The sequence below is a fragment of the Pseudorca crassidens genome, chromosome 12 (assembly GCF_039906515.1).
Source record: "Pseudorca crassidens isolate mPseCra1 chromosome 12, mPseCra1.hap1, whole genome shotgun sequence".
Taxonomy (NCBI): domain Eukaryota; kingdom Metazoa; phylum Chordata; class Mammalia; order Artiodactyla; family Delphinidae; genus Pseudorca; species Pseudorca crassidens.
The window spans coordinates 26717832-26744908 of NC_090307.1; the positions used below are offsets into that span (position 1 = coordinate 26717832).

Here is a 27077-nt window from a genome sequence, read left to right on the forward strand (position 1 = left end):
TCAAAGATAAATAAAGCTGGACATCAGTTAGAGTGGTAAAACAGATTTTAATCAGTAATATACTCTTGCAATTTCGATTTGTACAGAAGTGACTGGGCATTTTAAAGGGAGAATAAGGGAGTAGAAAGGGAGGTGAGCAGGGGCTCAGTAGAGTTGGGGAAGTGGAAAAATTACCAAGGGGTGGTCAGTGTAAATGCTGTGTCTATTAGCTGCAATTATCAAAATTAGGATTCTTCCTTCATACAGAGACTGGGAGACAGAGGCCCTATCCTTCCTGGTGATTACATTTTAAAGGAATGGCTTTCAGGTCCTTGAGAAAGACACCCGTGAACTGTAGGAGCTCCATATATATCTCAAAGGCATAGAGGAAAGATTCACAATTGTAAATATATTTTAATAAATGCTCTAAGAAAGGATGGTCGGGGCCTATTTTCAGGAGTTGGGTAGAACAAACAGTACATTCTTTGGGGAGCCTTGAGCTTTTTAGGCAGGCACTTTAAGGGGGTCTAGGGTCATCCTAGGGATGACTTGAGCTGTTAGAAACTATGTTAAATTCTTTTAACATGGGGGTAGGGGAGTGGATGAAATCATTTGTGTTGAGAATCTGTAGTTTTTACAAGACAAGGTTGAAGTATGGTCGAGATGAGGGCTCAGAGGGCCTGCTAGAGTTTGATCAAGGAGAGAATGTTTCTCACTGAGTAATTTTAAGACATGTTGTATGGTCAGGCCACTCAAGATGGCTGTTCTCTTGCTCTCTGTACATCCCCTACTTGACCAGTGCCTGCTTCACCTATACCCTGCTTACATGACTGACCTTGATCTTCCTACATACTTGCCCCTTCCCCAGCTAGTGACTGTGCCTCACTGCCCCCCTATAACTGGTAATCTTCATGCTCCCCCACCCCAACCCCAAGAGCAAAAACTGCCACCATGTCCTGCCTGCCATGGGGTGTCGCTCCAGGACCTTGCTTCCGACATGTAGATCCTCCCCCCATACACACCCCCCATCCATTAAATCATGTCTCTGTTGCTGACTCCGGGCTCTTCCTTTGGTCTTGAACCTGGACAACTACAGCCTTACAGGACGGTGGGGTACAGCCCAACACATGTTATTTTAGTTTAATTTTTAAAAAAACTTTATTTGCCAAAGCCTTCCTTTTTTCCATCTGTAAAATAGGAATGACTTATTAACATCTCATACAGCTCTTAGGAGCATCTAATGCAGCGCTGTCCAATAGAAGTATTGGACAAGACTCACATGCTATTATCAATAACCTCATAGACACAGTTTTTAAAAAGTATATAGAAATAAACAGTAAAAATTAATGTTAGTAATTATTTTATTTACCTAATATATTCAAAATATTTCAACTTGTAATCAACATTTTAAAATTATTGGGAGATTTTACGTTCTTGTTTTCGTCCTTTGTATTTTACATTTACAACACCTCAGTTCGGGCCAGCCACAATTCAAGGGTTCGGTACTTCTGGCTGCTGCATTGGACAGCGCAGCTCTACAGGCCTTGCTCATGTGAGCGTGGGGCGGGTCTTAGTCAGATGGGGGCGGGTCTTAGTCAGATCGGAGCGGAGCTTCTCAGAACGCGTTTTGGGCCTCGTCGGCTGCCGTAAGAAGTGCCGGCCGTGGCGGCGCCACGTTCCCTGTCGCGGAGGGACGGGGATCGGTTGGGCCTCGGGGCGGTTGGCCATGGCCTTTACGCTGTACTCGCTGCTGCAGGCGGCCCTGCTGTGCGTCAATGCCGTCGCCGTGCTGCACGAGGAGCGATTCCTCAAGAACAGTGAGTGGGGCCGCGGGGGCGGGCCGAGGGGGCGGCAGCGAGCTCCGGGGGCGCGGACCCGCGTCGGGCCGCGTGTGTGGACCATTTGGGCCGGGACAGACGGGCGGCCGAGGGCTCGCCTCTTGGGTGGGGAAGCCGAGCCACTTTTGTCTCACCAGTGGAGTGAAGATTGTTCAGTGGGGTGAAGATTGTTCAACAGACGCCCATTGTGTGTCGGACCCTGCGTTTCGGGATGGGGGGAGGCGGGGATGAGCCAGGAAACGCCCCTGCCTGCGTCCAGTTTAGGTTAGGAATTTGGTACCCTTCTCTGTGACCGCTTTTAATTGTCAAAAACCTGGGCTGTGAGTTTTCAGTGAACGAGGGAGGGGCGTGGCTCATTTTGGAGCGTAGGTAGTCAGAAGAATGAACTGATGGAAGGCCATAGGGGTTCCTGGGCTTTGGGGATAAGAGGAAAGGGGACGTGTTGGGGTTATCACGACATACAGTCATCCATGTTCCAAGAAAAGTTTATTCAGCACAGTTTATTGGGTGCCTAGGATGTGCCCGGCTAGAATCTGAGAATACAGAGAAGACAGAAGTTACGCCTACCGGGATCTCACAATCCAGCGACCTCTATGCCACCTGGGCAGACTGCTTTTTTCTGCATGAGGCACAATTACGGCAGGATACTGCGTGATGTGCATCACTTGTCACAGCGTACCAAATATGTCTGTGTAGATCACTGAAACTCAAACCCATGAGCAAGATTTATTGGTTTCATTTTTTCCTTCAGGAGAGATTTATTGAGCACATATTATGTGCCAGCTGAAACTGAGGTTAAAACAGTTGCCCTGCCCTCCTAATGAAAGTTAATCTAAATAAAAACTGAACAAGTACCAATAACAAGTATGCAGAATGTTACCAAACAGAAGTGCTGGGAGATACTAGCTTGTGAATCTTTGAGAGTTTGGAGGAAGTGTGTCTAACCCGAAATCAGATAAGTCAGTAAACATTAACTAGGTGAAGGGTCGGGAGGTGATGAGTAAGAGCTGGTGTGAAAATTGGTGTGGAAAGTTCGTAAGCAGGGCAGTAACATGACTTGATTTGTGTTATTTGCTGGTTACTGTGTGGAGAACAAACAGATCAGAAGTGTAGAAAAGTGGATGTGGAAAGCACCATTCCAAATAGGGCAAGTAGAGATGGTGGGTATAATATAAGTTGAATGGGTATAATAACAATAATGATACCTAACACTTAACACTTACCATGTGCCAGGATCTGTATCTAGTGCTTTCTACATATTAACTTGTGTAACCCTCACAACAACCCTATGAGACAAATACTGTTTTCATTCCTGCTTTACAGATGGGGACCAGAAACACAAAAGAGTTGGTAGCTTTCCAAAGATCACACAGCTAGAGAGCAGCAGAGTTAGGGTTCAGTTCAGGCAGTCTGACTCACGTTCATCTCTTCACCACTGTGCTATCCAGAAAAGTAGAAGGAATCACATTGTGGGTTGAATTGTATGCCCCTAAAAGATATATTAAAGTCCTAACCCTTGTTTCCTTTTTTGGAAATAACGTCTTTGCAGGTGAAATTAAGTTAAGATGAGGTCACACTGGAAAAGGATAGACCCTACGTGCAATGAGGTGTCCCTATGGGGAGAGAGAGATACAGAGACACACAGACACAGGGGGAAGAAGGCCATGTGACAACAGAGGCAGAGATGAGTGGTGCATCTGCAATCCAGAGAATGCCAAGGATTGCCAGTAACTACCAGAAGCTAGGAGAGAGGCATAGACATTATCCCAAGAGCCCCGAAAAGGAACCAACTCTGCCAACCGCTTGGTTTTGGACTTCTGGCCTCCAGAACTGTGAAAAAATAAACTTTCATTGTGTTAAGCCACATAGTTTGTGGCACTTTGATATAATAGCCCTAGGAAACTAGTACAAATCAGAAGATATTTTAAACGTAGAAAAGATAGAATTTACTGTTTGGACATTGGGAATGAGGAGAGAGGAAAAAGTCAAAGATCTCTCTTGGTTTTCTGGTTTAAGCAACTGAGTGAAGGGTAGTAGCTTTACTGAGTTGGCACTGGTGGAAAATTGTGGGGGGTGGTGCAGGTAACAAGGTGAAGAGATAAAGAAGTTTCGCACATGCTGAGATTGAGATTTCTGTGAGATACGCCAAGTGGAGATATAGAATAGTCAGTTGGACTTAAGTCCATAGACCAGAAGCAAGAGCCAGAGTGGAGACTGAGATTTGAGTCTGTCAACCACAGATGATAAATTAAGCCATGTGAAGAGATGAAATTGTTCAGGGAAGGAATAGACTACAAAGGAGAATTGTTGACCAGGACAGTCCTAAAATCTCTTCCAGTATTTAATGTTCTGGTAATGATAGAAGAGCTGACAGGAGAAATTGATGAGTGAGCAAAACAGAGAGATAGGGAAATCTAGACAGTGGGATTTCACAGAGGCCAAGGAGTGTTTGAAGCAGGAGAGAGAATACAACAGTGGAATGTTCTGAGAAGCCAAGCAAGATAAGGACTGAAAAGTGTCCTGAGGATTCAGGGTAGTAGAGGTCATTGGTGATTCTGTAAGAGCAGTTACAACAGTGGGTAAAATCCACATTGGAATGGGGTGGAGCGAGTGGAAAGTCATAGAATGGAGACAGCACAATTATCCAAATGTATCACTGAGTTGGAGGAAATGAAATGGTAGGTGGAAGGGGATGCAGATATATGTTTTTTGTTTTTTTGGGTTTTTTTGCGGTACGTGGGCCTCTCACTGTTGTGGCCTCTCCCCCTGCGGAGCACAGGCTCCGGACGTGCAGGCTCAGCGGCCATGGCTCACGGGCCCAGCCGCTCCGCGGCACGTGGGATCCTCCCTGACTGGGGCACGAACCCGTGTCTCCTGCATCGGCAGGCAGACTCTCAACCACTGCGCCACCAGGGAAGCCCCAAAGATATGTTTTATGATTGTTTTGTTTTTTAGGTCTCAGCAGCGACAATGAGAACTGGTCAGGTCTCTTCAATAAGTCAATGCCATGAAATAAGTGGGGAGGAAGTGACCACTGAGGCAAATATACAAAATATAAAAAAGACAAAAAGAGAGAGATGTAGGGAAATATTCATATGCAGCATGTGGACCTTGATTGAATTCTAGTTCAAACATATCAACTGTAAAAAATATTTTGGGGGGCTTCCCTGGTGGCGCAGTGGTTGAGAATCTGCCTGCCAATGCAGGGGACCCGGGTTCGAGCCCTGGTCTGGGAAGATCCCACATGCCGCGGAGCAACTAGCCCCGTGAGCCACAATTACTGAGCCTGAGTGTCTGGAGCCTGTGCTCCACAACAAGAGAGGCCGAGACAGTGAGAGGCCCGTGCACCGCGATGAAGAGTGGCCCCCACTTGCCCCAACTAGAGAAAGCCCTCGCGTAGAAACGAAGAGCCAACACAGCCATAAATAAATTAATTAATTAATTAAAAAAAATATTTTGGTAACATTTGAAGAAATTTGAGTATGGAGTAGATACTAGATGATATTAAGGAATCACTGTACATCTTGTTAGTGTGATAAAAATGCATACTGAAATATTTCAGTACCAGTAATTTATTTTTAAAGTAATCAAGCAGAAAGAAAGATGAAGCATGTAGGCAAAAAATCAATAATTATTAAATCTGAGTGATAAGTATGTTTTAAAACTTTCATAATTAAAGGTTAGAAAAGGAATTGCTAAGGGAAAAGATCTAGTAATGCGAGAAAAATAAAAGGTACCGGAGAGAAAAGAGGTAATTGATAACTCAGGGATTCTGAGAAGGTGGATAGGGATGGGTCCAAAGGCACAGATGGAGGAGATGGCATTAAGTGGGAGGTGGGATACTTTCTTCATTGAAAAAGGAGGAAGGATTAGCTGGAGAAGGAGGAGGTTCCCAAATTTGGTGGCAGGAAGTTTTTCTTCATTCCTTATAACAAATAGGCCAGTCACCGTGAGCTAGGTGGAAAAGATGTAGCAGTGAGCATAACACAGTATCTTTGTTCTCATATCTTAGAGTCTAATTATACAGATACTTGAGTCTAAGATAAATGCTTTGAAGGAAGAGAACTGGGTGAGAACCATGGGAATATAACCTCCTGGTTGAATCAGAACAGCATCAGTTCTTAAGGAAATAGCATTTAAAGCTAAGTCCTGGAATAGGAATAGGAATTAGCCTATTTTTAGGTACCTTTAAGGCTTCAAAGTAGAGATATCATGTAGGCATTTGCATATACAGGTCTGGTGCCCAGAAGGGAGGAGGTCTGGGAAGGATTTACACGTGGGGATTTTTGGTGTTGGCTGGTAATTTGAAACCATTGGAATGAAGTCTATTTCTCAGAGGGAGAAGAGGTTCAAGGATTGAGTCCTGAGATTACTCATTCCTGTCAGGGTTCTTGGTTGCAAGCAATAGAAGCTGACTCTGCCTGATTAAACAGAAAGAAATTTACTAAAAGGTTGTTGGACAATAGAACAGTGGAGCAGAGTGGAGAATCCAAATACAGACACATATTTATATGGACACTTAATTTATGATAAAGTTAACAGTAGAGTGTGATAGAAAGGATGGTCCTTCAATAAATGATTCTAGGTTAACTGGATATTCAAAAAGAAATAAGTGAATCTTGACCATCTGTCTCTGGCTAAACACATAAGCCAATTGCAAGAGCATTGTAGATCTAAATGAGAAAGGTAAAACAAAGCTAGAAGGAAACAAACTTTTTCTGAAAGGGCCATATTATAAAAATAGTAGGCTTGGGCTTCCCTGGTGGCGCAGTGGTTGAGAGTCTGCCTGCCATTGCAGGGGACACGGGTTCGTGCCCCGGTCTGGGAAGATCCCACATGGCACGGAGCGGCTGGGCCCGTGAGCCATGGCCACTGAGCCTGCACATCCGGAGCCTGTGCTCCGCAACGGGAGAGGCCACAACAGTGAGAGGCCCGCATACCGAAAAAAAAAAAAAAAAAAAAAAAAGTAGGCTTTTGCAGGCCAGGTGACAGAACTGAGGCTATTAAGCGGGTATCTATATAACCATTTATAAATGTGAGACATCATTCTTTTCTCTCCCAGCTTTGAGATCTAATTGACAAATAACATTGTCTAAGTTTAAGATGTACATGTGATGATTTGATACACGTATATATTGCAAAATGCTTACCACAGTAAGGCTGGTTAGCATATCCTTCACCTCACATAATTATCATTTTGTTGTTAATGTTGTTGTGGTGAGAACATTTAAGATTTACTCTCAGAGCAACTTACAAGTAAACAGTGTTGGATCACCATGCTGTACAGTAGATCCCCAGAGCTTATTCATCTAATAACTGAAAATTAGTGCCTTTTGACCAACATCTCCCCATTTCCCCTACCACTCCACTCCTGGCAACCACCATACTACTCTCACTTTCTATGAGTTTGATGGTTTTAGATCCCACGTATAAGTGAGATAAATACGGTACTTGTCTTCCTCTGAGTTATTTCACTTAGCATAATGTCCTCAAGGTCCATCTGTGTTGTCACATATGGCAGGTTTTCCTTGTTTATGGCTGAATAATATTTCATTATATATGTACACAACATTTTCTTTATCCATTCATCTGTCACTGGACACTTAGATTGTTTCCATGTCTTGGATATTGTGAATAGTGCTGAAGTGAACATGGGAGTGCAAATATCTCCTCGAGATAATGACTTCATCTCTTTTGGAAAAGTACCCAGAAATGGGATTGCTGGATCATATAGCAGTTCTATTATATTTTAAATTTTTTGAGGAACCTCCATACTGCTTTCCATAGTGGCTGTACTAATTTACATTCCTGTCAACAGTGCACAAAGGTTCCCTTTTTTCACATCCTTGCCAGCATTTATTGTCTCTTGTCTTTTTGGTAATAGTCATTCTAACAAGTGTGACGTGATATTTCATTGTGGCTTTGATTTACATTTTTCTGATGAATAGTGATGTTGAGCACCTTTTCGTGTACTTGTTGGCCATTTTTATTTCTTCTTTGGAAAAATACCTAATCAAGTCCTCTGCCCAGTTTTAATCAAATTATTTGGAAATGCAATTATTAATGGAAAACACCTCCACAATGGTAGTGTGAGAACCTCCACTGGACCCTCTTTCCAATAAAACAACTATAACTAGTGAAAATTATTTTAAAAACGAACATTTGAAGTCTCTGGGAACTGTCATAAGAGTGTACAACAAATGAAGAAACTTTTTTTTTTCCCCCAAGAAAATCTATTAAAGCTCAGTAAGAGCAGTGAGAATCTCTGGCATTTGGGCCACAACCAGCTCTTCCTTCTCTCCAACACACACACACACACAAAGCAAATGATAAAGATTACAGTGAAAATTAATGGAATAAAGAGTAGAAAAACAATAGAATTAACAAAACTAAAAGCTAGTTCTTTCAGAAGATCAACAGAATCGGCAAACATTTAGCTAGACCAAGAAAAAAGGAAAGGAGACTCAAATTACTAAAATAATGCCTGTGATGACCTTGATTTACTTCATTTCTTTGACTGGCTAACTCTTCAGCCTATCCTTTAAGGCCTACTTCTGGCATTTGCCTTTCCCAGAAACCATCTCTGACCCATTTTGTGGGTAATATACCACTGCAGTTTCTTTTCTGTCTCCTCCAGTAGACTGACAACAAGGGTCCTTTCATCTTTACAATTCATTCCATCAGTCAATGAATGTTTTCTAAATAACTTTATGTTCCCATTGTCATATTCTTGTGATTCTTGACCTGAGAGCTATTATATTTATACACATAGGTTAGCCATCATCTTGGCAGTAGTGCAGAGAACGTGTTGTTTCTTTTAGTGCTCCACAATGATGCTTTATGTACAAGAAAAAAATCATATAGTGGATTTATCTATTTATTTATCTATTTATTTATTTTTGGCTGCGTTGGGTCTTTGTTGCTCTGCATGGGCTTTCTCTAGTTGCGGCGAGCGGGGGCTTCTCATTGCGGTGGCTTCTCTTGTTGTAAAGCATGGGCTCTAGGTTTGGTGTGGGCTTCAGTAGTTGTGGCATGCAGGCTCAGTACTTATGGCTCGCGGGCTTAGTAGTTGTGGCTCACGGGCTCTAGAGCGCAGGCTCAGTAGTCGTGGCACACGGGCTTAGTTGCTCCGCGGCATGTGGGATCTTCCCAGACCAGGGCTCGAACCCGTGTCCCCTGCATTGGCAGGTGGATTTGTAACCACTGCACCACCAGGGAAGTCCCACTCCTTTTTTATGTCCCCTTTTTTTATGGCATCTTGTTCTCTGGGGTTTATAGCTACAGTAGTTGTTCTCTCTCTAAGGATGTTTGTTTTTTTAAAAAATGAACTCCTACTTCTTGCATTGTCTCTTCCTCAAAGTCTTCTTTTCTGGTTTTGTTCTGTCTTTCCACGTTAAGAATTGTTCCCTCTTGACTGTCAGTTCATTCTAAAGAGTAAAGCACTGAGAGGCTCTTAGGAAGCTCTGTGTATGTGGTTGGGATTTGCTCACCAGTGGGCCTCTCTGTAAGTTCGCTGTCTCATTAAAGCCCTGAGTATGTCAGTATCTGAAGTCTTCTTGGGCAGCTGGTCAATTTCCAGAGTAATTTTACAACTTCCTGTCTGCAGAATATAAGTGTTCTTATTTCCAGGCTTATGTGAGACACAAGCAAGGAAAGTGGGCAGGAGTTTGACACTTGGTTTGCAGACTTTAATTCAATCCACCCTCCCTAGATGTCCCCAGGTCCAGAGCTTCCATGCTTCAGTCTCTGCTGAGAGTAAACCTCCTGTCTTCTGAGGGTGTAAGAGAGGGAAATTCTTCCTATCAGTTCAGTTTAGGGAAGGGGATGGGATGGGAGGGGAAGGAGGAGTGGCGCTAATTGCTCTTGTGGAGACTTTTCAATTAGTCCTCCGGTGTCTCAGCTTTGTTGCCCTCACTGGCATTTTGAAGTTTCTTTCAAGTTTCCAGGGTTCTCAGCACGATTCACCTCAGTTTTTTATTGTGTGCTCCCTGGATGTTTAGGTTTCAGCCTTCTCTGTTAAGTCAGTTATTCTTCCCTTTATTATTTATTTATTTATTTATTTTTGCGGTACACAGGCCTCTCACTGTTGTGGCCTCTCCCATTGCAGAGCACAGGCTCCGGACACGCAGGCCCAGTGGCCATGGCTCACGGGACCAGCCGCTTCGCGGCATGTGGGATCTTCCCGGACCGGGGCACATACCCGCATCCCCTGCATCGGCAGGCGGACTCCCAACCACTGCACCACCAGGGAAGCCCTAATGTCATTTTTAGTAGGGTTTCAGGAGAAAGCTAAGATAAAAGTGTGTATCCATTGATGGGGTTCAGGACGTGCTACCCCCAAATAAGGCACCGTGGCATGTTGAATATCTTAAGCTGAAGGAGTTAGAGAAAACACCAGAATCAGAGAGGTCACTCCGCCCTCCTCCCTCCCTGGCCCTTCTTTCTTGAAAGCAGGAGATAAATCTCCCGTGTGAAAGGTATCCTTCCTGTACCAGGAGGAAAGGAGACACTCTTATCACCAGAGACAGGGAATTTAGGGCCAGGAAGACTGTATAAACAGACATTATTGCATTTCCTACCTATAGCCCAAACCCCTTTGTTTTGTTAATTCTTCACAAATTTGTTCTTTTGTCTAAAAGGTAGAAAAACTTCCTGCTTTGGCCAGTTTTTCAGATCTTCATTTTCTTGTGAAGACTCCCGGGTACATGTAAAAACTTAATAAAATTTGTGTGCTTTTCTCCTGTTAATCTGTCTTTGTCAGTTTAATTTTCAGACATAGCCAGGGACCCTAAGAGGGTCAAGGAAAACTTTCTCCTTCGTTACAGTAACCAATATGTTTAACCAAAACCAGGCTGCTTTCTTATTGTGCAGAGTTGTTAAGTAGGTTTATATGAGTAAGACTAAACTGGTTTGGAAAATGATACACCAGGTGGTGGTGGTCATTTTGTGTTTTATGTCCTTCTAGAGACACTATTATGAAATAGTTTTTACCACATTATAAGTAGTTAAAGGCTGGTACTACACCTTTGAACTTAGATTACAAAAAGAGGACTGCCATGTAGTGGAGAATGCTGATTGAGCTCCCTGGAAGAGTGAGACAGGTATGTGGGAGAAAGAACTTACAGTAGAACTTGTTATATGGTAAAAGTCAGCGTTGGAGAAACAGCGTAAGTGTATTTGCTTGTCGGAGACAGAAGTAGATGCAGAAGTAGGAAGCAAGATGCAGGTGTATCTTCTGAGATTGTTTTTATCTTGGAGAGATGTGTACATTTAATATTGGAGGATTTCTTCCTCCCTCCCGCAAAGCTACAATTGAATGATTGGTTACACTTCGTGTGCCTTTAAAATAAAGAAACATGTTTCTTTGGAAGTTTTATCTGCGATTCTAGGATTTACCTTATCTTTCTTTATTCCAAAATTAACTTGGTCTGCTATAAATTCAGTTTAATTCCACAAACATTTACTAAGTACTTGCTCTGGGTGGGGGAGAGGGGAAAGGTAAAGACAGACTAAATTCAGTTCCTGTCTTCCAGGAATTTATAATGTAACTTACAATCAGTAGTTACTATTTGGGGAGCAAAGAGTAAAGGTTTATTATGGCATGGGAGGGAATTAGGAAAGGCCCTGACATTGAAGTCAGATAAACCTAGATTCAGAAGCTGCCTTTAACATGTATAGCAATTAGTGGGTAATTGAGTAACCACTAGTTACTCGGAGGGTTGTAGTATGATACAAGGCTAGCATGTCAATTTAAGGAGTTTCTAACTTCACTCAGTAGGCAATGGGAATCATCACACATTGTGAGCTAGAAAGATCTGACACTTTAAGGGAGAAAGAAGTCGAGAGGAAATTGCAGAGGCATCTGTTGAGAGTCTGGCAAGAGATAGTAGAGGCTGTGGTATTAACCACTGTGATAGAAGTTGTGCTGCGGGAGCTCAAAAAAGAGTGACAGCCCTGTGGATGGGGAAGGCTGTAAGCACAAGTGAGCTAGGCCTTGAAGGGTGAGTGGGAGTGAAAACACATCAGCTCTGCTATGAACTTGAATTTTACATTAGTTTTATACCACAACATATCTCAGTGTTGATGTGACCAAAAAATTTAAAAAAAACAAGCAACCGTTATTTAACCTTTATTTCAACCAAGTAAAAGTTGATTAAACAAAGTGAAATCTTGTTACCTGATACATGGTTCTTTCATGTATAAAATAAAAACTTGTTCTGTCTTCAAGTTTAAGGGTTAACATGTCAGGAATTAATTAAGCCCTGTAGTTATATGAGAGTAAAAAAATACAGTCATGTGAGATATGAAAAGTGGACCTGAAATGAGGACAAGAGAAGGACGTTGCAGAAATGAGGACATGTAAGCCTCTAGAAGAATGCGTAAGGCAATAAAAAAAGAATTAGCAGATAAAGGTAAAGAAATAATGATTTATATTATCAGGAAAATGATAGAAGGTAAAAGACTCATTTACTGAAAATAAGTGGGGTTAGGGTTAGATAATAGGCTAAATTCCTTACCTCAAAATTGAGAAATGAAGAGGAATGATCAAGTTAAAAAGATGTGCCTCTGTTGTCGGGTTAGAGCATGCTATGAAGGCGTAACCAAGCTGCGACCACGTTTACATTAACATTTCCCCAGGTGAACAGATAGTGAAGCTCAGCTGCAACACTTTTATACTGATAATTACTTCGGGTTTTATGAATTCTGAATTGAGCTAATTATTCAACTTGACAATATGCTTTGGTTTTCAATTCTGACCTGAAAAATATTGTTTGTTAGTTTAGAAAAAGAGAAAGAAAACAATCAGGGTGTCACAACAGTCATCTTTACTGAATACAGTGCCATGGAAGAATTTATTAGACTGGTTTATTTTATAAAATCAAAATCGAAATTAAATGAGTTTGTGCTGCTTATCAAAAGTAAAAAATATACTCAAGTTTTTAAGTCATATAATTTATGTCTAACAAGGCTCAAAATCATCTTTAGAAGGTGACTAATGAGGGAGCAAGGTGAGTGCATAATAAATTTTATCACAGCTAATCATCTTTATGTTATGCAGTTGGCTGGGCAACAGACCAGGGAATTGGTGGATTTGGAGAAGAGCCAGGAATTAAATCTCAGCTAATGAACCTTATTCGATCTGTGAGAACTGTGATGAGAGGTAAGAAGAAAAACTAGTGGAACACTCTTAATTTTGTGGTTTGATTTAAGTAGCAAAACTTCCAAGTGTGAATGCCATTTTTGTAGTGGGAACTTTTTTCTATAATATTTAACTAGGCTTTACTGCTTAAAAGTTACTAGTTTCTTTCCTAGCTTGCCTCTTATTTTTATCTAAGCCACTTGATGCAGATGGAATGCTCAGTGATGTAATATTTGTATGCTACCTGTATGTCACCTCTCAGAGTTGAAAGACAACGGTGTTCTTACCTTTTAGAAATTCTTTTGCTTCTAAGTAGAGAAGTCATCTGAGTCCTGTAAGACTTTCAAGAGAAAAATACAGGTCCCATTATCTGCTATTTTTATTAGAAAATATTTTAGAGCAACTCAAGAATTCAAAACCTTTTATTTAAAACCATTAAAATTAGGGTCTCTCTCTCTCTCTGTCTCTGTTAGCTGATTTCATCACAGCTTTGGGTAGAATGATAAGTTTCATTCTTAATTTAGTGATGAAGCAACAGAATCTTCTTTGCACTGTATCTCTACTGTCAGTTGTCACTGGCAGCCATGTGGGTCTACTTCTGCCTGGGTCCAGTATGCTTTTGTGTTCCCAGAGCTGCACCAGCACTATCCACAGATGACTTTATATTGATCTTGTACCGGTGTGACCCTTATCCCCAGTCACACAAGCCCACTTTACAATAAGTTTTGGATTTTATGATCTAATGCATGTTTGAATGTTACTTTGTTATAAGGATTTGCAATGTGATTCTGATGACATACTGTATTTCCATCCTTCCTGGATGCTAGTAAAACTATGTCTTCATTTTTTTCTGATTTTTTTTAGTAATAAAAAACTGTTTTGTTTTTTTTTCTTTGCAGTGCCATTGATAATAGTAAACTCAATTGCGATTATATTACTTTTACTATTTGGGTGAAGATCAATGGGGGAAATGGAGACTCAGGAGAAGAGCTGCCAGCAGAAGTTATTACTTCAGTCTTTATTGGAACATACGTATCTTAGCTGGCTGACCTTGGACTTGACAAAAATGTAAACCTGCCAATAAAACCAGAGTCCCTATTTATCTGATTTTTTTAAATGTTGCACTTATAGTTTTATTGCAAAAAGATCAGATCATCAGAGGCCAGATTGAAATACATTTGATTGCTGACTGCTGATAAAAGTTCATGCTATGGTAAAGATTGTTAAAAGGGTGCAGGACTGTCACTTCTGTGTTTTTAGAGGTTTCTTTCTTTGACTTCTCAGGGATGAATTTTTTTTTCAAAGTTCCTTGTGACTTAGCTATGATGTAAGAATGATTATCCTCCTAGATAAAATTTAAAGGATTTTTAAAATATAAAATGTTAGATAGGAAATTTGGATTATTTTATTTTGAACTCTTTGGTTAAATATTTTGTCTGTATACTGTCTCAGCTATGAAAAATTCAAATTCATAGTAACTATTGAAGAGCAATACTCTGATTTCTGGGAGAATTCTAACTTTGTAAGTCGGTTAGTCACATGATGATTGTGTTTTTAAGTTTTAAGTTCTTTTCATGCGTTTGTATTTTATTAATTGGCCTGAATGATGAGACCAGGTCAGTATCTACATATTTCCATAGGTTAAAAAAAAAATCTGTATAGAAAAGTCTATGCCCTTTTTAACAATGACTTATTTTTTAAAATCAGCATAAATAGCAGCCTGCAGGAGCAATCCTAAACAATCACCACTAAACCATACTACGTAAGAAGACTATTGTGAAGCATTTACCTCCCCAAATTAGCACGTTTCCGTTTCTCGGAGTAGCACATTAAGGGGTGTGATTTGTAATTCTTCATTCTGTCAGTCAGTAGAGCATTCATGGTGGATAAATTGTCTTTTGTTTTTTTATGTCTTAGACCATCCCATATTTGCTTATCCCATAATACTGTTTTATGCAGAAAGATTAAAACAATGTAAATGATTTTTCTGGGAAGTATTAGTTATAATATTTTAAAGGGGGTGGAATGGAATCTTTGTCTATAGGAGAACATTTGTAAATAAAGTTCAATTTCCAAGTCAAACACTTGTTTTTGTACTTCAGTATATAACCTGTCTGTTAATTAATTTCATTTTGTGTGCAACACATATATGTTCTTTGCTGTAAAATCATTGAGCACAGATTTAATGAAAGTCAACATTCACATTCCTTTTTTTTTTTCTTCAATGAATTAACAGAATTGCTGACATATATCAGGAAGACTCGCGAGCAATTTTGATTCTATGACTTAAGTTACTTCTAAAACTTTGGAGCAGGTATTGGATTCCTATTGGCCACGCCTGAGCTGGAGATGGAAGAGCAGAAGATCTCTGAGCAGGGGGGCCTTGCAGCTGAACCAAAGAAATGTACCAGGGATCCTAAGTTGATTACTTGGCTCATGGGAGTAACTAATGTATTTGGCACTTAAAGGCAATGTTCTTTTGGCCTTAGAAGGATCTGATGCACAAGTTCAAGTTTAAGCTGCTGAACAGATTGAAAAGTAGCAGTTAGTTGAGGGCACTCCTGTTTCTCCACAGGCAGTGAGCCATATAGAATTTTAAAAAGAAAGAAGAGACCTTGGCCTGATACCATTTTCATTAAGACATTACAACACACCTTTATATTCATTAATTGTCGGAATACTGTCCAAGTTCACACTCCAATTGAGAGCAGTCATATTAGGGCAGGAACAGAGTTTTCTGTAGCAAAGTGGTTCTGAGGAAAGTGCAGCATGGACATCAAAATATTTCATCTCTAAAGGACTCTTACACAGTTCTAGCTTTACTGTGCCTGAAGACAGGTCTCTAAGCTTTCACAGGTTAACCCTGGTTTATCCAGAGAAGTTGCAATTCAGTAATGATAGCATCTTGTTTTAGTAGATAGTAACTTAAGTGCCTGCCTGCCTGCCAACATCTTTCCCCTTAGCCATTATCAGGATTAACAATTTGTGATTATTCTGGACTCCAAATATCTGTGGTGTTAATGGTCCTGTGTATTCTGACCCTGTCTCTATATGCCTATGACCTGTGGTAAAGGCTCTTGGCTGTAGTGTGTACATACTCGAATTCATACCCTAGTCCTTAATCAAGTACAGTGGTTTTCAAACTTTGATTGTTAACAGAACTGGATTTTCAAAAGAATAGTAACATAGAAGTGTAATCATCCGATATCTAAAATAGATGGGAGCAGGTCCATATATCAGTTGAAGCGGGAATGGGACCCATAGGCCCACTGCTCAGCCTCCACCTCACTCTTAACAAGCTTCCTAAGGCACTTCCACGAAACCCTAAGCTTTCAAAAACATGGTTATGAAGTATCTTTTTTTAAAAAATCCTTGCTTTAGGTAGAGTAGGCACGGTGATCTGTGCTCTATAGATATTTGCAATCACTTGTGTGTATATGTGTGTGTACTCATGAAATGACCTGAGACAAAGCAATACATCTGAGTAAAATAGGAGGCAGGATATTGCTAGTATGCTAGCCAGAACCTTTTATCATATGACTTAAATAAACTTAAGACCTCAGTTGTTTTTGGTTCCTTCCTCTGTAAAATTAGTCAATGACTGTTTTAGAACAGAAGTCTGCTCCAGATTATACATATATATATATATATATATATATATATAATTTCCAGGTCACTGACCTTTGATCCTAGATCAAAGAGATGTTCTTCTGAAGTAAAATGTTTTTGGTGAAATAAATTACTTTCTTACTGACAGCTTCAAAGTTATTACCAATAATAAAATTTTGATACCAACCAAAATGGAAATCTTTTTTGCTAAAATTTTCCTTGGCCCCTGATTGGTCATTAGATGTCAGATATAGTGAAAACATCTGTGCAAGGACCTGGGACACACAGTGGGCAGTGTCCACCGATACTAATGATCAAGGTAAGTTATGGAATTCTACTCTTTTTGTTTTAGTTCTGATACTGTTTTCTTTACACCTCCGCTCCTCCTCTGGGTTCTTTTATTTATTTATTTACTTATTTATTTATTTATCCTCTGGGTTCTTTAACCCATCTTTTTCTTTCTAAAGTTCTCCTTCTGAGGTCCCATCCCATCTTTACTCATTTTGCCCTTTGGCAGGCAAAGCCATTTGAGTCTTTTGGTAAGGAGGAAGCCATTAGTCATGTTCCATCATTCCACATCACAGTGAATGACACCATACTACCCAATTGCCCAAACCTGGAACCTAATAATTATCTTGATGCCTTCCTCTCCCTTACCCTTAATCTAATTTACCACCAATTTCTCTTACCTCCTAAAGATTTCTTAAATTTGTTTTGTTTGCTTTGTTTCCACACTTTTTAGTTTAAGCATCTCTCTGTGGCCCTGCAATAGATTCTTATCTGGTCTCACACAGAGATTTAGTTACTCACATTTTGGCATCTCTCCCATCTGTTCTCCATATTGCAGCCAGAGTAAACATTTAGAAAAATGCATGTCTTAATATTACCCACCTTGGGTGGTGTTTTAATCTGGTCAAAGACAGCTCCTAATTCTGAAGGGGAAACTAGGATCAGTTTCGGTTTCCTTCAACCAAGTAGGCCCTCAAACAGAAAACTTAGACTTAGTAAACATAAGACGAAAACAACCTCCAGACCCAGTGAGGAGGAAAAGCAAAGGGTCCCTAGTCCAGGGACCAGGAAGTGTTATAGCTTACAACATGGCTGACTGCAGCAGCGGGCAGAGGGGATGTTGGTAAATGAGTCCCCAGTCAAGGGCAGATCAGCAGTTTTGTCAAGGGGTTCCATAGGTGTAAACTAGAGCCTGTATTCTGTTATGTCAGACTGCTCCTGAAAGCTTTTCATTTCGTCATTTTCATATAGAGTGCATAGGATGACCGTCTCTGCACTCAAGGGGTTTAATTTATTTGGATCAAAGGGAGACAAGTGGAGACTCCCAACATGAGTGTGGGAAGGGAGCAGTGAGGGAGGTGGTTCTATGTATCCCAAGATATTGCTCCCCTAGGGATAACAGGCAAGACCTGTGGTAGCTGTCCGTCAGGGTAGGAAACTTGACAGCGTAAAGTTTTGGAATAGCTGATGCAAGAAAAGACGGACACTGCTGCCAGTGGTAGTGGTTAATAAAAGACAGCAATAAGTGTCAGATGCTGTTCAAGTAGGAAAGCAGGAAATGACTTCAGAGATTGGGTGTTTCAAGGGAAGTATCAAGGAGATGACTTCTGAGATAGCCCTCGAGAATGGGTGAGACGTGTAAGGGAGAACAAACCTGACTCCATATTGGATCTGTTCCTTTAATCTTTAATCTGTGTGCTCTGTTGTCTGTTCTTAGTTATGGTGACTCTGCACCTTTGTAAAGGAATGTTGCCCATAGCCTGAAATACAGCCCATTCTCAAGGCTCTGCCTCCCAGGCTCATCCTTTAAAGCAGGGGTCCTGGTCCTTGGCCTGTCAGGGAGCGGGCTGCACAGCAGGAGGTGAGCGGTGGGCGAACGAGCGAAGCTTCATGTGCCTCTCCCCATCGCGTGCACCAGTCCCCCGCCACCCTGTCGGTGGAAAAACTGTCTTCCACGAAACTGGGTCCCTGGTGCCAAAAAGGTTGGAGACCAGTGCTTTAAAGGTGTCATACTTTTCATTCCTGTAAAGATAAAAAGTTGCAGAACAGAGGATAACATCTGTCTTCTTGAAGGTTGACAGGAACATGGTGACCTGACTTAAGTGGACAGCTAAAAGAACAAAGGATTATCACATCCTCTCTGGGGTCTGGCTGGCACCAAGAAGTCTGCAGCAACCAGCCACACCACCCTCCTTTCAGTGTAAAATAAGCCTTGAATTACAACTCAGGCGGGTCTTTGGGACACCAGTCTGCCACCTTCTCAGTCTGCTGGCTTTCCAAATAAAGTCACCGTTCCTTGCCCCAATACCTCTTTTTGCCCCGTTGTGAGGACTGGAAAACAGAAGTGGTGGAGTGCGCAAGGGTGGCGGCAAAGAAAAGTAATAATACTCCGTCTGACAACACTGCAGTGGAATGAGAAACTGCTACTGAGCAAAGGCAAAAGTTTTTGTTTTTCCTGCTGCAACCAGGCCCAGTAGGCCCCGCCCTTGAGGGAGCAGGTCTCGATAATAACTTACCGTTCTGTTACACGGTGAGGAAGGAGCAGTACTAGACCCCGTAGTTGGTCTTCGAAACCGGAAAGTAGCCCTGGACGGATGGGGCGGAGACATGTGCGGAGAGGCGGGACTTCCGGCACGGCCCTTGGGCCAGTTTCCGGCGTCCTCAGGCAGCCGCTGCGGCCCCTTTTTCCCCGCCAAGGATACTGCGGAGCGGAGCTTCTCTGCTGGCTTCTCTGCTAGCAGGGCGTTTGCCTTTGCTGAGGACGGCGTGCGGAGCCCGGTGAGGAGCCGCACTGGGACAGGCGAGCGCCCGCCTATCTGGAGGCTACATTTCTTTGTGAGCTGGCTGGGGACACACCGGTTGGGTTTCTAGGCCACCACCCTCCTGGGGCCCGGACCAACCGGGCGCTCGCTCTGTGAGGATTGCCCACCCCTCGCGGCCTTCGGCGCGGCGCCACCACGCGTGCGCGGCGCGAGGCGAGCCGCACTTCCGCCAGGTCTCGCGTGCGCGGGGCGGATGGTGGCTGTGGGGTGTTAGTCCTTCCCCCTAACGTGCCCCTGAGCTGTATTTCGAAGCCGGCGTCCCTTCAGGTCAGTCTGGCGTTTGCCAGGTGCTGGAACTTGCGATGGTGGAGGCTGTGTGACCAGTCTTGAGGCCCTTTCCCACCCGGGAGAAGGAGGGGATTGCAGTTGAGTTAGTGCTGATAGAGCCTTGTTCGTGGAATCCTTCCAGTTATGGAGGCCGGGATTCATGAGTTTAGCTAATTAAAAACTGTTTATTGAGCGATCAGTAGTAGTACAGGGGGAAAGGCAACAGCCCTTTGACTCACAGGGCTCCACGGATGGAACAGAGTGAGGAGTGTACTAATGGAGCACGCTGGGGGGTCCTGGCCCAGCCTTGGGAGAAAAGGAGTTGGACTCAGGAAAAACAGGAAATGATATTTGTCTGAGACCCAGGGACTGAAGGAATTGGTCAGGGAAGGGAGGATGTAAGCGACAGGGGCGGTAGAATTCAGGGAGCAAAAAGGTTTCGGACAAAAGTCCAGCGATGAGGGAGGTAACGTATAGGACTGGTGGGCGACTGCAGTGCCATTGAACTTTGGTGCAGGAGTAGACACAAACGAGTTGGAGAGGTAAACCAGGGCTCTGGACACCAGTGTACATTGTTCATATTTTATCCTGGGCGCAGTGGGGAGTGACTGTATAATAACATTTGTTGAGTGAGTGCATGCAGTGTGGTTCCCGACTTTTTCACTGGAAGCATATGGGGAAGAAAAAAGAATTTGTACTCTCCAGGGGGTGAGTATAAATATGTCCAGAGACATATTGAGAAGAGCCCCAGCCTCCCAGGAGAAAATTTATATTGAAATCTGTTTTAAATATTTATGTACGTTCTTAATGATAGGCCACAGTATACCTTATTTTGGTATAAAATGTTTTCCCATATCCTCAGATTATACTAATGCTTTAGGACTGTATCATATTTATCTTGTGATTTTTGTAGCCCTAGACACATCCATCATGTCCCCCCTGCCAGCACACACACACCCACCCCCAATACGCATATATGACCTATAACCCAGCCTTTCTATTTGTGGAACACTGTTCACAATATATGTATTACTTCCTTTAATCTTCCAATCAACCATTAGAGGTGTTATTCTTTCTACTTTAGAAATGAAGAAACTCAGGCTGAGATGTTAAGAAAATTGCCCACGTGCACACAGCTAGTGAGTACAAATCCAGGCATGTACAACTCCTTAGTTCTTGTACTTAACCACTGCACTGTTGCATTTCAAAAAATGGATTTGGAGCTAGAAATAGGGAGAAGAGTCGAAGCAGAGAGGACATTTAGGAAGTTGTTGAAATAGGCTAGATGAGAGATGATGATTTCAAAACTAAGAGTTTTAGTAACAGTGAAGAGAAGTGAGTGGATTCAGGACTGTACAGGAGGTAGCACTGACATGATTTGATTTGGCCCTTGACTGGTTGGCAAGAAGGCTTGGGAGAGTGGTGGGTACATCTACATTGATGGTGCTGCCATTCACTCAATAAGGATTGCAGGATGAAGAGCAGCTTAGAGGGTAACAAGGACTTGGATTGAGATGCCCCTGGAATATTCAAGGGGAGATGTCCTCTGAAGTATCTTCAAGAGTTCCTTTTGGGAGGAGAGAGAATTTACTTTCCTTCTTTGCATTGAATATGTACCAATATCAATTGTTTATGACTTTCTAAAGTATATCCCACATAGCTTGTTCAAGCCATGCGAGATGGTGGGATGTGGACTCAATATAAACAAACATGGACCAGCTTTGAAGCCTTTTCAGTTTTCTGGGGTGATACTAATAGTTTACAATTACAGTTTATCAAGTACTGACTTGTAGTTCCGGTAACAAGTATTGTAAAGATTTAGACAAGAAAAGAGATCATGGCAGAAGTGGTAGAGGCCTGTAGTGGGGCTAACTGATGAAGTATATTTTGAGGTTTGAGTGGTACACCTCAGTTATGTTCTTATAGGCCTCAATCACTCTCAGATAAGCTCTATAAGAGCATTTTAGAGTTTAAAAGGTGTCTTCTATGGAACTGATGGAAGCGCTTTGGTAACATTAAGTCTATGTGGACCCTTCAATAAAGATTAGAATTATCAATATTTTTATGACCATTTAGTGGTTCTGGTTGGACAGTTTTTTCTTTTTTTGAACAGTACAATTCTTTTGTTGTTTTTCTAGCCTTGTTCATATTTTATTCTTTAATCACCTTTGGAGTTAACTTTTTTCTGGCGGGGCCGCACGGCTTTCGGGATCTTAGTTCCCGGACCAGGGATCGAACCCGGGCCCCAGCAGTGAAAGCACCGAGTCCCAACAACTGGACCGCTAGGGAATTCCGAACGGAGTTAACATTTTTTTATTGAATATTAGGTGCCTCTCATAAAACTTGGGTTTTGAGAGAAGAAATTTTAGGGTTTTCTGTATGTAAAAAGAGAATGCTTTGTCTACATTTTGCATAGCCTTACCTTTTGTGGTGCAATGTATTTTAAATTAAAGAATCCTTTGTCACACATCCAAATAGAGTCGCTAGCAACCGTCTAGTCTTTTGAGTAACAAACTGTTTCCCCTCTCAGGCAGGTAATAGTTGATGCTATTGTTGATGTAATCCTCCATTTCAAGGTCATAGTAAAGATCAGAAATCGAATAACATATGAGGACTGTTATAAAAGAAAAGATTTTGCAGTGGAATCTTGATTAACCAGAGCTCTTAATATCTTTTTTTTTTTTGCCTCTGCACTCTACCCCCATCCCCCGGCAGATTCATTATAAAAGGCAAACAGAACCAGGGATTTATTTTAAAATCAAAATACTTGATGAGGGTTATACTGATGCATAATGATTGGACTAATTTAGTTTTTTATAAAATTAAATATATGAGAAATGACTGACGAAAACATAACAAGACTAATTTTTATTGTGAAATATGTAATCCACACAAGAGTATGCAAAACATATGTAAGTTTTAAATAATTATAATAAAAAATGCCTGTGCACCTACTGTCTAGGTCAAGAAGACCTTAGAGGCATCCTTGTGCTCCTCCTGGCTTGTATCTCCTCCCCATCGCCTGGAGGAATCACTATCCTCACTCCTGTGTTAATCATTCCCTTTCTTCTCTTTCCAGTTTTATCACCTATGTGTGCTATAATAGGGAACCATATGGTATGTAGTCTTTTGTGACTTGATTCTTTCACTCTGTAGAAGAACATTACCTAGGATGATGTAACTGTAGATCATTCATTTCCACTGCCTTTCACATGTTGTGTATGAGTATACCACAATTTACTTGTCCATTCTTCTGCTGATAGACATTTGTATTGTTTCCAGTTCTGGCTTTTACAAACAGTGCTGCTTTGGACATTTTCGTTTGTATTTAATGGTAGAGTATGAAAGACTCTCTCAAGGATATAATACCTGGGAGTGGAACTGCTGGGTTATAGAGCCTAGTGATTCCAAACCAGTTTCCAAAATGATTGTACTGTTTTATTGTCTCACTAGCAGTATAAGGGAGTTGCCTTTTTTTTTTTAACAGCTTTATTGGAGTATAATTGCTTTATAATGTTGTATTAGTTTCTGCTGTATAACAAAGTGAATCAGCTATACGTATACATATATCCCCACATCCCCTCCCTCTTGCGTCTCCTTCCCACCCTCCCTATCCCACCCCTCTAGGTTGTCACAAAACAGAGCCCTGATCTCCCTGTGCTATGCGGCTGCTTCCCACTAGCTATCTATTTTATATTTTGTAGTGTATATATGTCCATGCCACTCTCTCACTTCATCCCAGCTTCCCCTTCCCCGTATCCTCAAGTCCATTCTCTACGTCTGTGTCTTTATTCCTGTCCTGTCCCTAGGTTCTTCAGAACCTTTTTTTTTTTTTAATTTTTATTTATTTATTTTTGGCTGCATTGGGTCTTCGTTGCTGCATGGGGGCTTTCTCTAGTTGTGGTGAGCGGGGGCTACTCTTCATTGCGGTGCTCGGGCTTCTTATTGCGGTGGCTTCTCATTGCAGAGCACAGGCTCTAGGTGCGCGGGCTCAGTAGTTGTGGCTCGCGGGCTCCAAAGCGCCGGCTCAGTAGTTGTGGTGCACGGGCTTAGTTCCTCCACGGCATGTGGGATCTTCCCGGACCAGGGCTTGAACCCATGTCCCCTGCAGTAGCAGGTGGATTCTTAACCAGTGCGCCACCAGGGAAGCCCCAGAACCATTTTTTCTTTTTTAGATTCCATATATATGTGTTAGCATATGGTATTTATTTTTCTCTTTCTGGCTTACTTCACTCTCTATGACAGACTCTAGGTCCATCCACCTCACTACAAATAACTCAATTTCGTTTCTGTTTATGGCTGAGTAATATTCCATTGTATATATGTGCCACATCTTCTTTATCTATTCATCTGTTGATGGACACTTAGGCTGCTTCCTGGCTATTGTAAATAGAGCTGCAATGAATATTGTGGTACGTGACTCTTTCTGAATTATGGTTTTCTCAGGGTATATGCCCAGTAGTGGGATTGCTGGGTCATATGGCAGTTCTATTTTTAGTTTTTTAAGGAACCTCCATACTGTTCTCCATAGTGGCTGTATCAATTTACATTCCCACCAGCAGTGCAAGAGGATTCCCTTTTCTGCACACCCTCTCCAGCATTTATTGTTTGTAGATTTTTTGATGATGGCCATTCTGACCGGTGTGAGATGATACCTCATTGTAGTTTTGATTTGCATTTCTCTAATGATTAATGATGTTGAGCAATCTTTCATGTGTTTGTTGGCAATCTGTATATCTTCTTTGGAGAAATGTCTATTTAGGTCTTCTGCCCATTTTTGTATTGGGTTATTTGTTTTTTTGATATTGAGCTGCATGAGCTGCTCATATATTTTGGAGATTAATCCTTTGTCAGTTGCTTCATTTGCAAAAATATTCTCCCATTCTGAGGGTTGTCTTTTCGTCTTGTTTATGGTTTCCTTTGCTGTGCAGAAGCTTTTAAGTTTCATTAGGTCCAATTTGTTTGTTTTTATTTCCATTTCTCTAGGAGGTGGATCAAAAAGGATCTTACTGTGATTGATGCCATGGAGTGTTCTGCCTATGTTTTCCTCTAAGAGTTTTATAGTGTCTGGCCTTACATTTAGGTCTCTAATCCATTTTGAGTTTATTTTTGTGTATGGTGTTAGGGAATGTTCTAATTTCATTCTTTTCCATGTAGCTGTCAAGCTTTCCCAGCACCACTTATTCAAGAGGCTAGGGAGTTGCTTTTGAAAACCTTTGATATTTTCTGACTTTTAAATTTTGCCAGTCTTTTTTGTTGTAGTGATCTCATTCTGCTTTATATTTGCATATCCTTGATTACCAGTGAGTTTTGAACATCTTCATTTGTTTATGTGCTCTTTTGTAAAGGATATGTTGATGGTTATTCATTTGTTTCAGATTTGTTCCTTTTTAAAGGATATATTGAGCTCCTGTGCCATTTTTCTATTAGGTTGTTTTTCTTTTTCTTAATATTTACAGTTTATATTTCCTGGATTCTGATCCTTTCTCACATGTGTTGCAAATTTGTTTTTCACTCTGTATATTTCTACTCTTTCTCTCTTTACAGTACTTTTGAAATATCTGTCTTTTCCTTTATTCCTTTATGCTTTTTATATCATAAGAAAGCCATTCCTACCCTCAAATCATGAAGATACTCTCCTATCTAAAAGTTTTGCCTTAAACATATGGTTGTTTAATCTTCCTGGGGAAAAAATGTGTATGAGGTATGATATGGGAATCCAATTCCATTTTTTTCTCCTATGGATAGTCAGTTGTTCTAACACCATTTTTCTTTCTTCACTGATCTCAAACACTATGTCTGTCATATATCAAGTTTCCACACACTGGTTGGGGTAGGGGGTGGGGGGGTCCTTTTTTGGGTTCCCTATTCTGTTCCATTGACTTTGTCTCTTGTGCTAATACCGTAACATCTTAGTTAATTACAAGACCTGATTAATTGTCTGGATATTAGGGAAAGCAAGGCTCCCATTTTCTTTCTCTTCAATCTTGGCTGAAGTGTCTTGGCTATTTGCACTGGTGTGTAAGTTTTAGAATCAGCTTATCAAGTTCCACAAAACCCTTTTTGGGATATTGATTGGAATTGCTTTGAATCTGTTGATCATTAAAAGGGAAAACTGATATCTTTGTAGTATTGGGTCCATTAATAGATCTATCTATATATTTGTCTTCTATGTGTCTTTCTTTATAGTTTTATAATTTTGCCATAAAAGTGTTGACTTCTTTTGTTAGACTTTCCTGGTAACTGTATGCTACTATAAGTGATATCTTTTTTAAAATTAGTTTTCTAATTATTTGTTTGTGACATAGTGATTTTTTTAAATGCTATACTTTTTTACTTTGTTAATCTGTTTTAGATTCTTGAATTTTTTGTATATACAGTCAAATCATCTATGAATAACGATAGTTTTGTGTCTTCTTTCCAATCCTTATACCTTCTTTTTCTTGCCTTACTGCACTAGCTAAGGTATCATTTGCAATGTTAAATAGAAGTGGTGAAAGTAACATCCTTGTGTTATTCCCTATCTCAGTGCTTTCAGTATATTACTGAAAAGTGATATCATAGTATAAAGTATAAGTTACACACTGATAAATATCAGTATATTACTGATAAATCTAATGTTGGCTATATATAGGCTTTTTGTAGATACTCTTTTATCAGCTTAAAGAAGTTCCATGGCTCAATATAGTAATGATCTCAGTCTCCCAATATTGCTCTATAAATTCAGTGCGGTTCTAGTCAGAATCCCAGAAGGGGGGTTTTGGTGTTTGTTTTGATGGAAAATAACAATCATCAGCATGGATGAATCTCAGAAATACAATGTTGAGCAGAACATGAAAGTTGCAAGATTATGACTTCATTCTTATAAAGTTAAAAGACATTAAAGCTGTGTGACAGTTAAAAATATAAAGAAAAGCAAGAAAATGATTATCACAGAGTTCATTATGTTAATTACTTCTGGGAGGTGGGACAGGAATGTAATTGAAGGGGCTCATATAGGACCCTCAGCAGTATTGGCAGTGTTCTAATCTTAAACTAGGGACTGGCTAAACACACAAGTTTCATTTTTTATATTACTATTATTATCAGGTATGAAAACGTCTTTCTTTTGCCTTCAACCCATTTTTAAGAGAAATCTTTATAAAATTTGTTTTCCTCCAAGAGTTGAAAATTTGTAAAAATATTGCGATGAAAACCATATACCTTTCACCAAAATTCACTAATTGTTAATATTTTGCTATATTTGTTTTATGTTTCTCTCATGCATTGCACTTATTTGTCATGTCTTTTCACATTCCTTTAATTTAAAACAGTTCCCCAGCCCCTTCTTTGTCTTTTATGACATTGATATTTTTGAAAAGTTCAAGCTAGTTGTTTTATACAATTTGGAATTGTCTCATGTTTCCCTCATGA

General features: G+C 40.9%; 2 protein-coding genes and 1 long non-coding RNA gene across 11 annotated transcripts in view; 2 read left to right on the forward strand and 1 right to left on the reverse strand.

Moving 5' to 3' along the window:
• The first annotated feature begins 1614 nt into the window (after window positions 1-1614).
• Window positions 1615-15039, forward strand: IER3IP1 (immediate early response 3 interacting protein 1). The gene is made up of 3 exons (XM_067699180.1): window positions 1615-1796; window positions 12877-12978; window positions 13857-15039. The coding sequence occupies exons 1-3, from the start codon at window positions 1706-1708 to the stop codon at window positions 13910-13912; spliced, it is 249 nt and encodes an 82-aa protein (XP_067555281.1). The 5' UTR covers window positions 1615-1705; the 3' UTR covers window positions 13913-15039.
• On the reverse strand, window positions 11931-19222 carry LOC137203311 (uncharacterized). Its single transcript, XR_010933043.1, has 2 exons — window positions 19092-19222; window positions 11931-18597 (listed from the first exon to the last, which is right to left on the reverse strand). It is a non-coding gene; the product is annotated as an uncharacterized lncRNA (long non-coding RNA).
• HDHD2 (haloacid dehalogenase like hydrolase domain containing 2) overlaps window positions 19215-27077 on the forward strand; it is a 54338-nt gene continuing 46475 nt past the window's right edge. For 2 of the 9 annotated variants that reach the window (XM_067699179.1, XM_067699170.1), the window contains exon 1: window positions 19215-19353. The gene's annotated coding sequence lies outside the window, so the exon portion shown is untranslated. Of the gene's footprint in view, window positions 19411-19520; window positions 19685-19730; window positions 20373-22743; window positions 22782-27077 lie in introns of those variants that run through there. The other 7 variants (XM_067699171.1, XM_067699175.1, XM_067699177.1 and 4 more) reach the window with 7 other exon arrangements.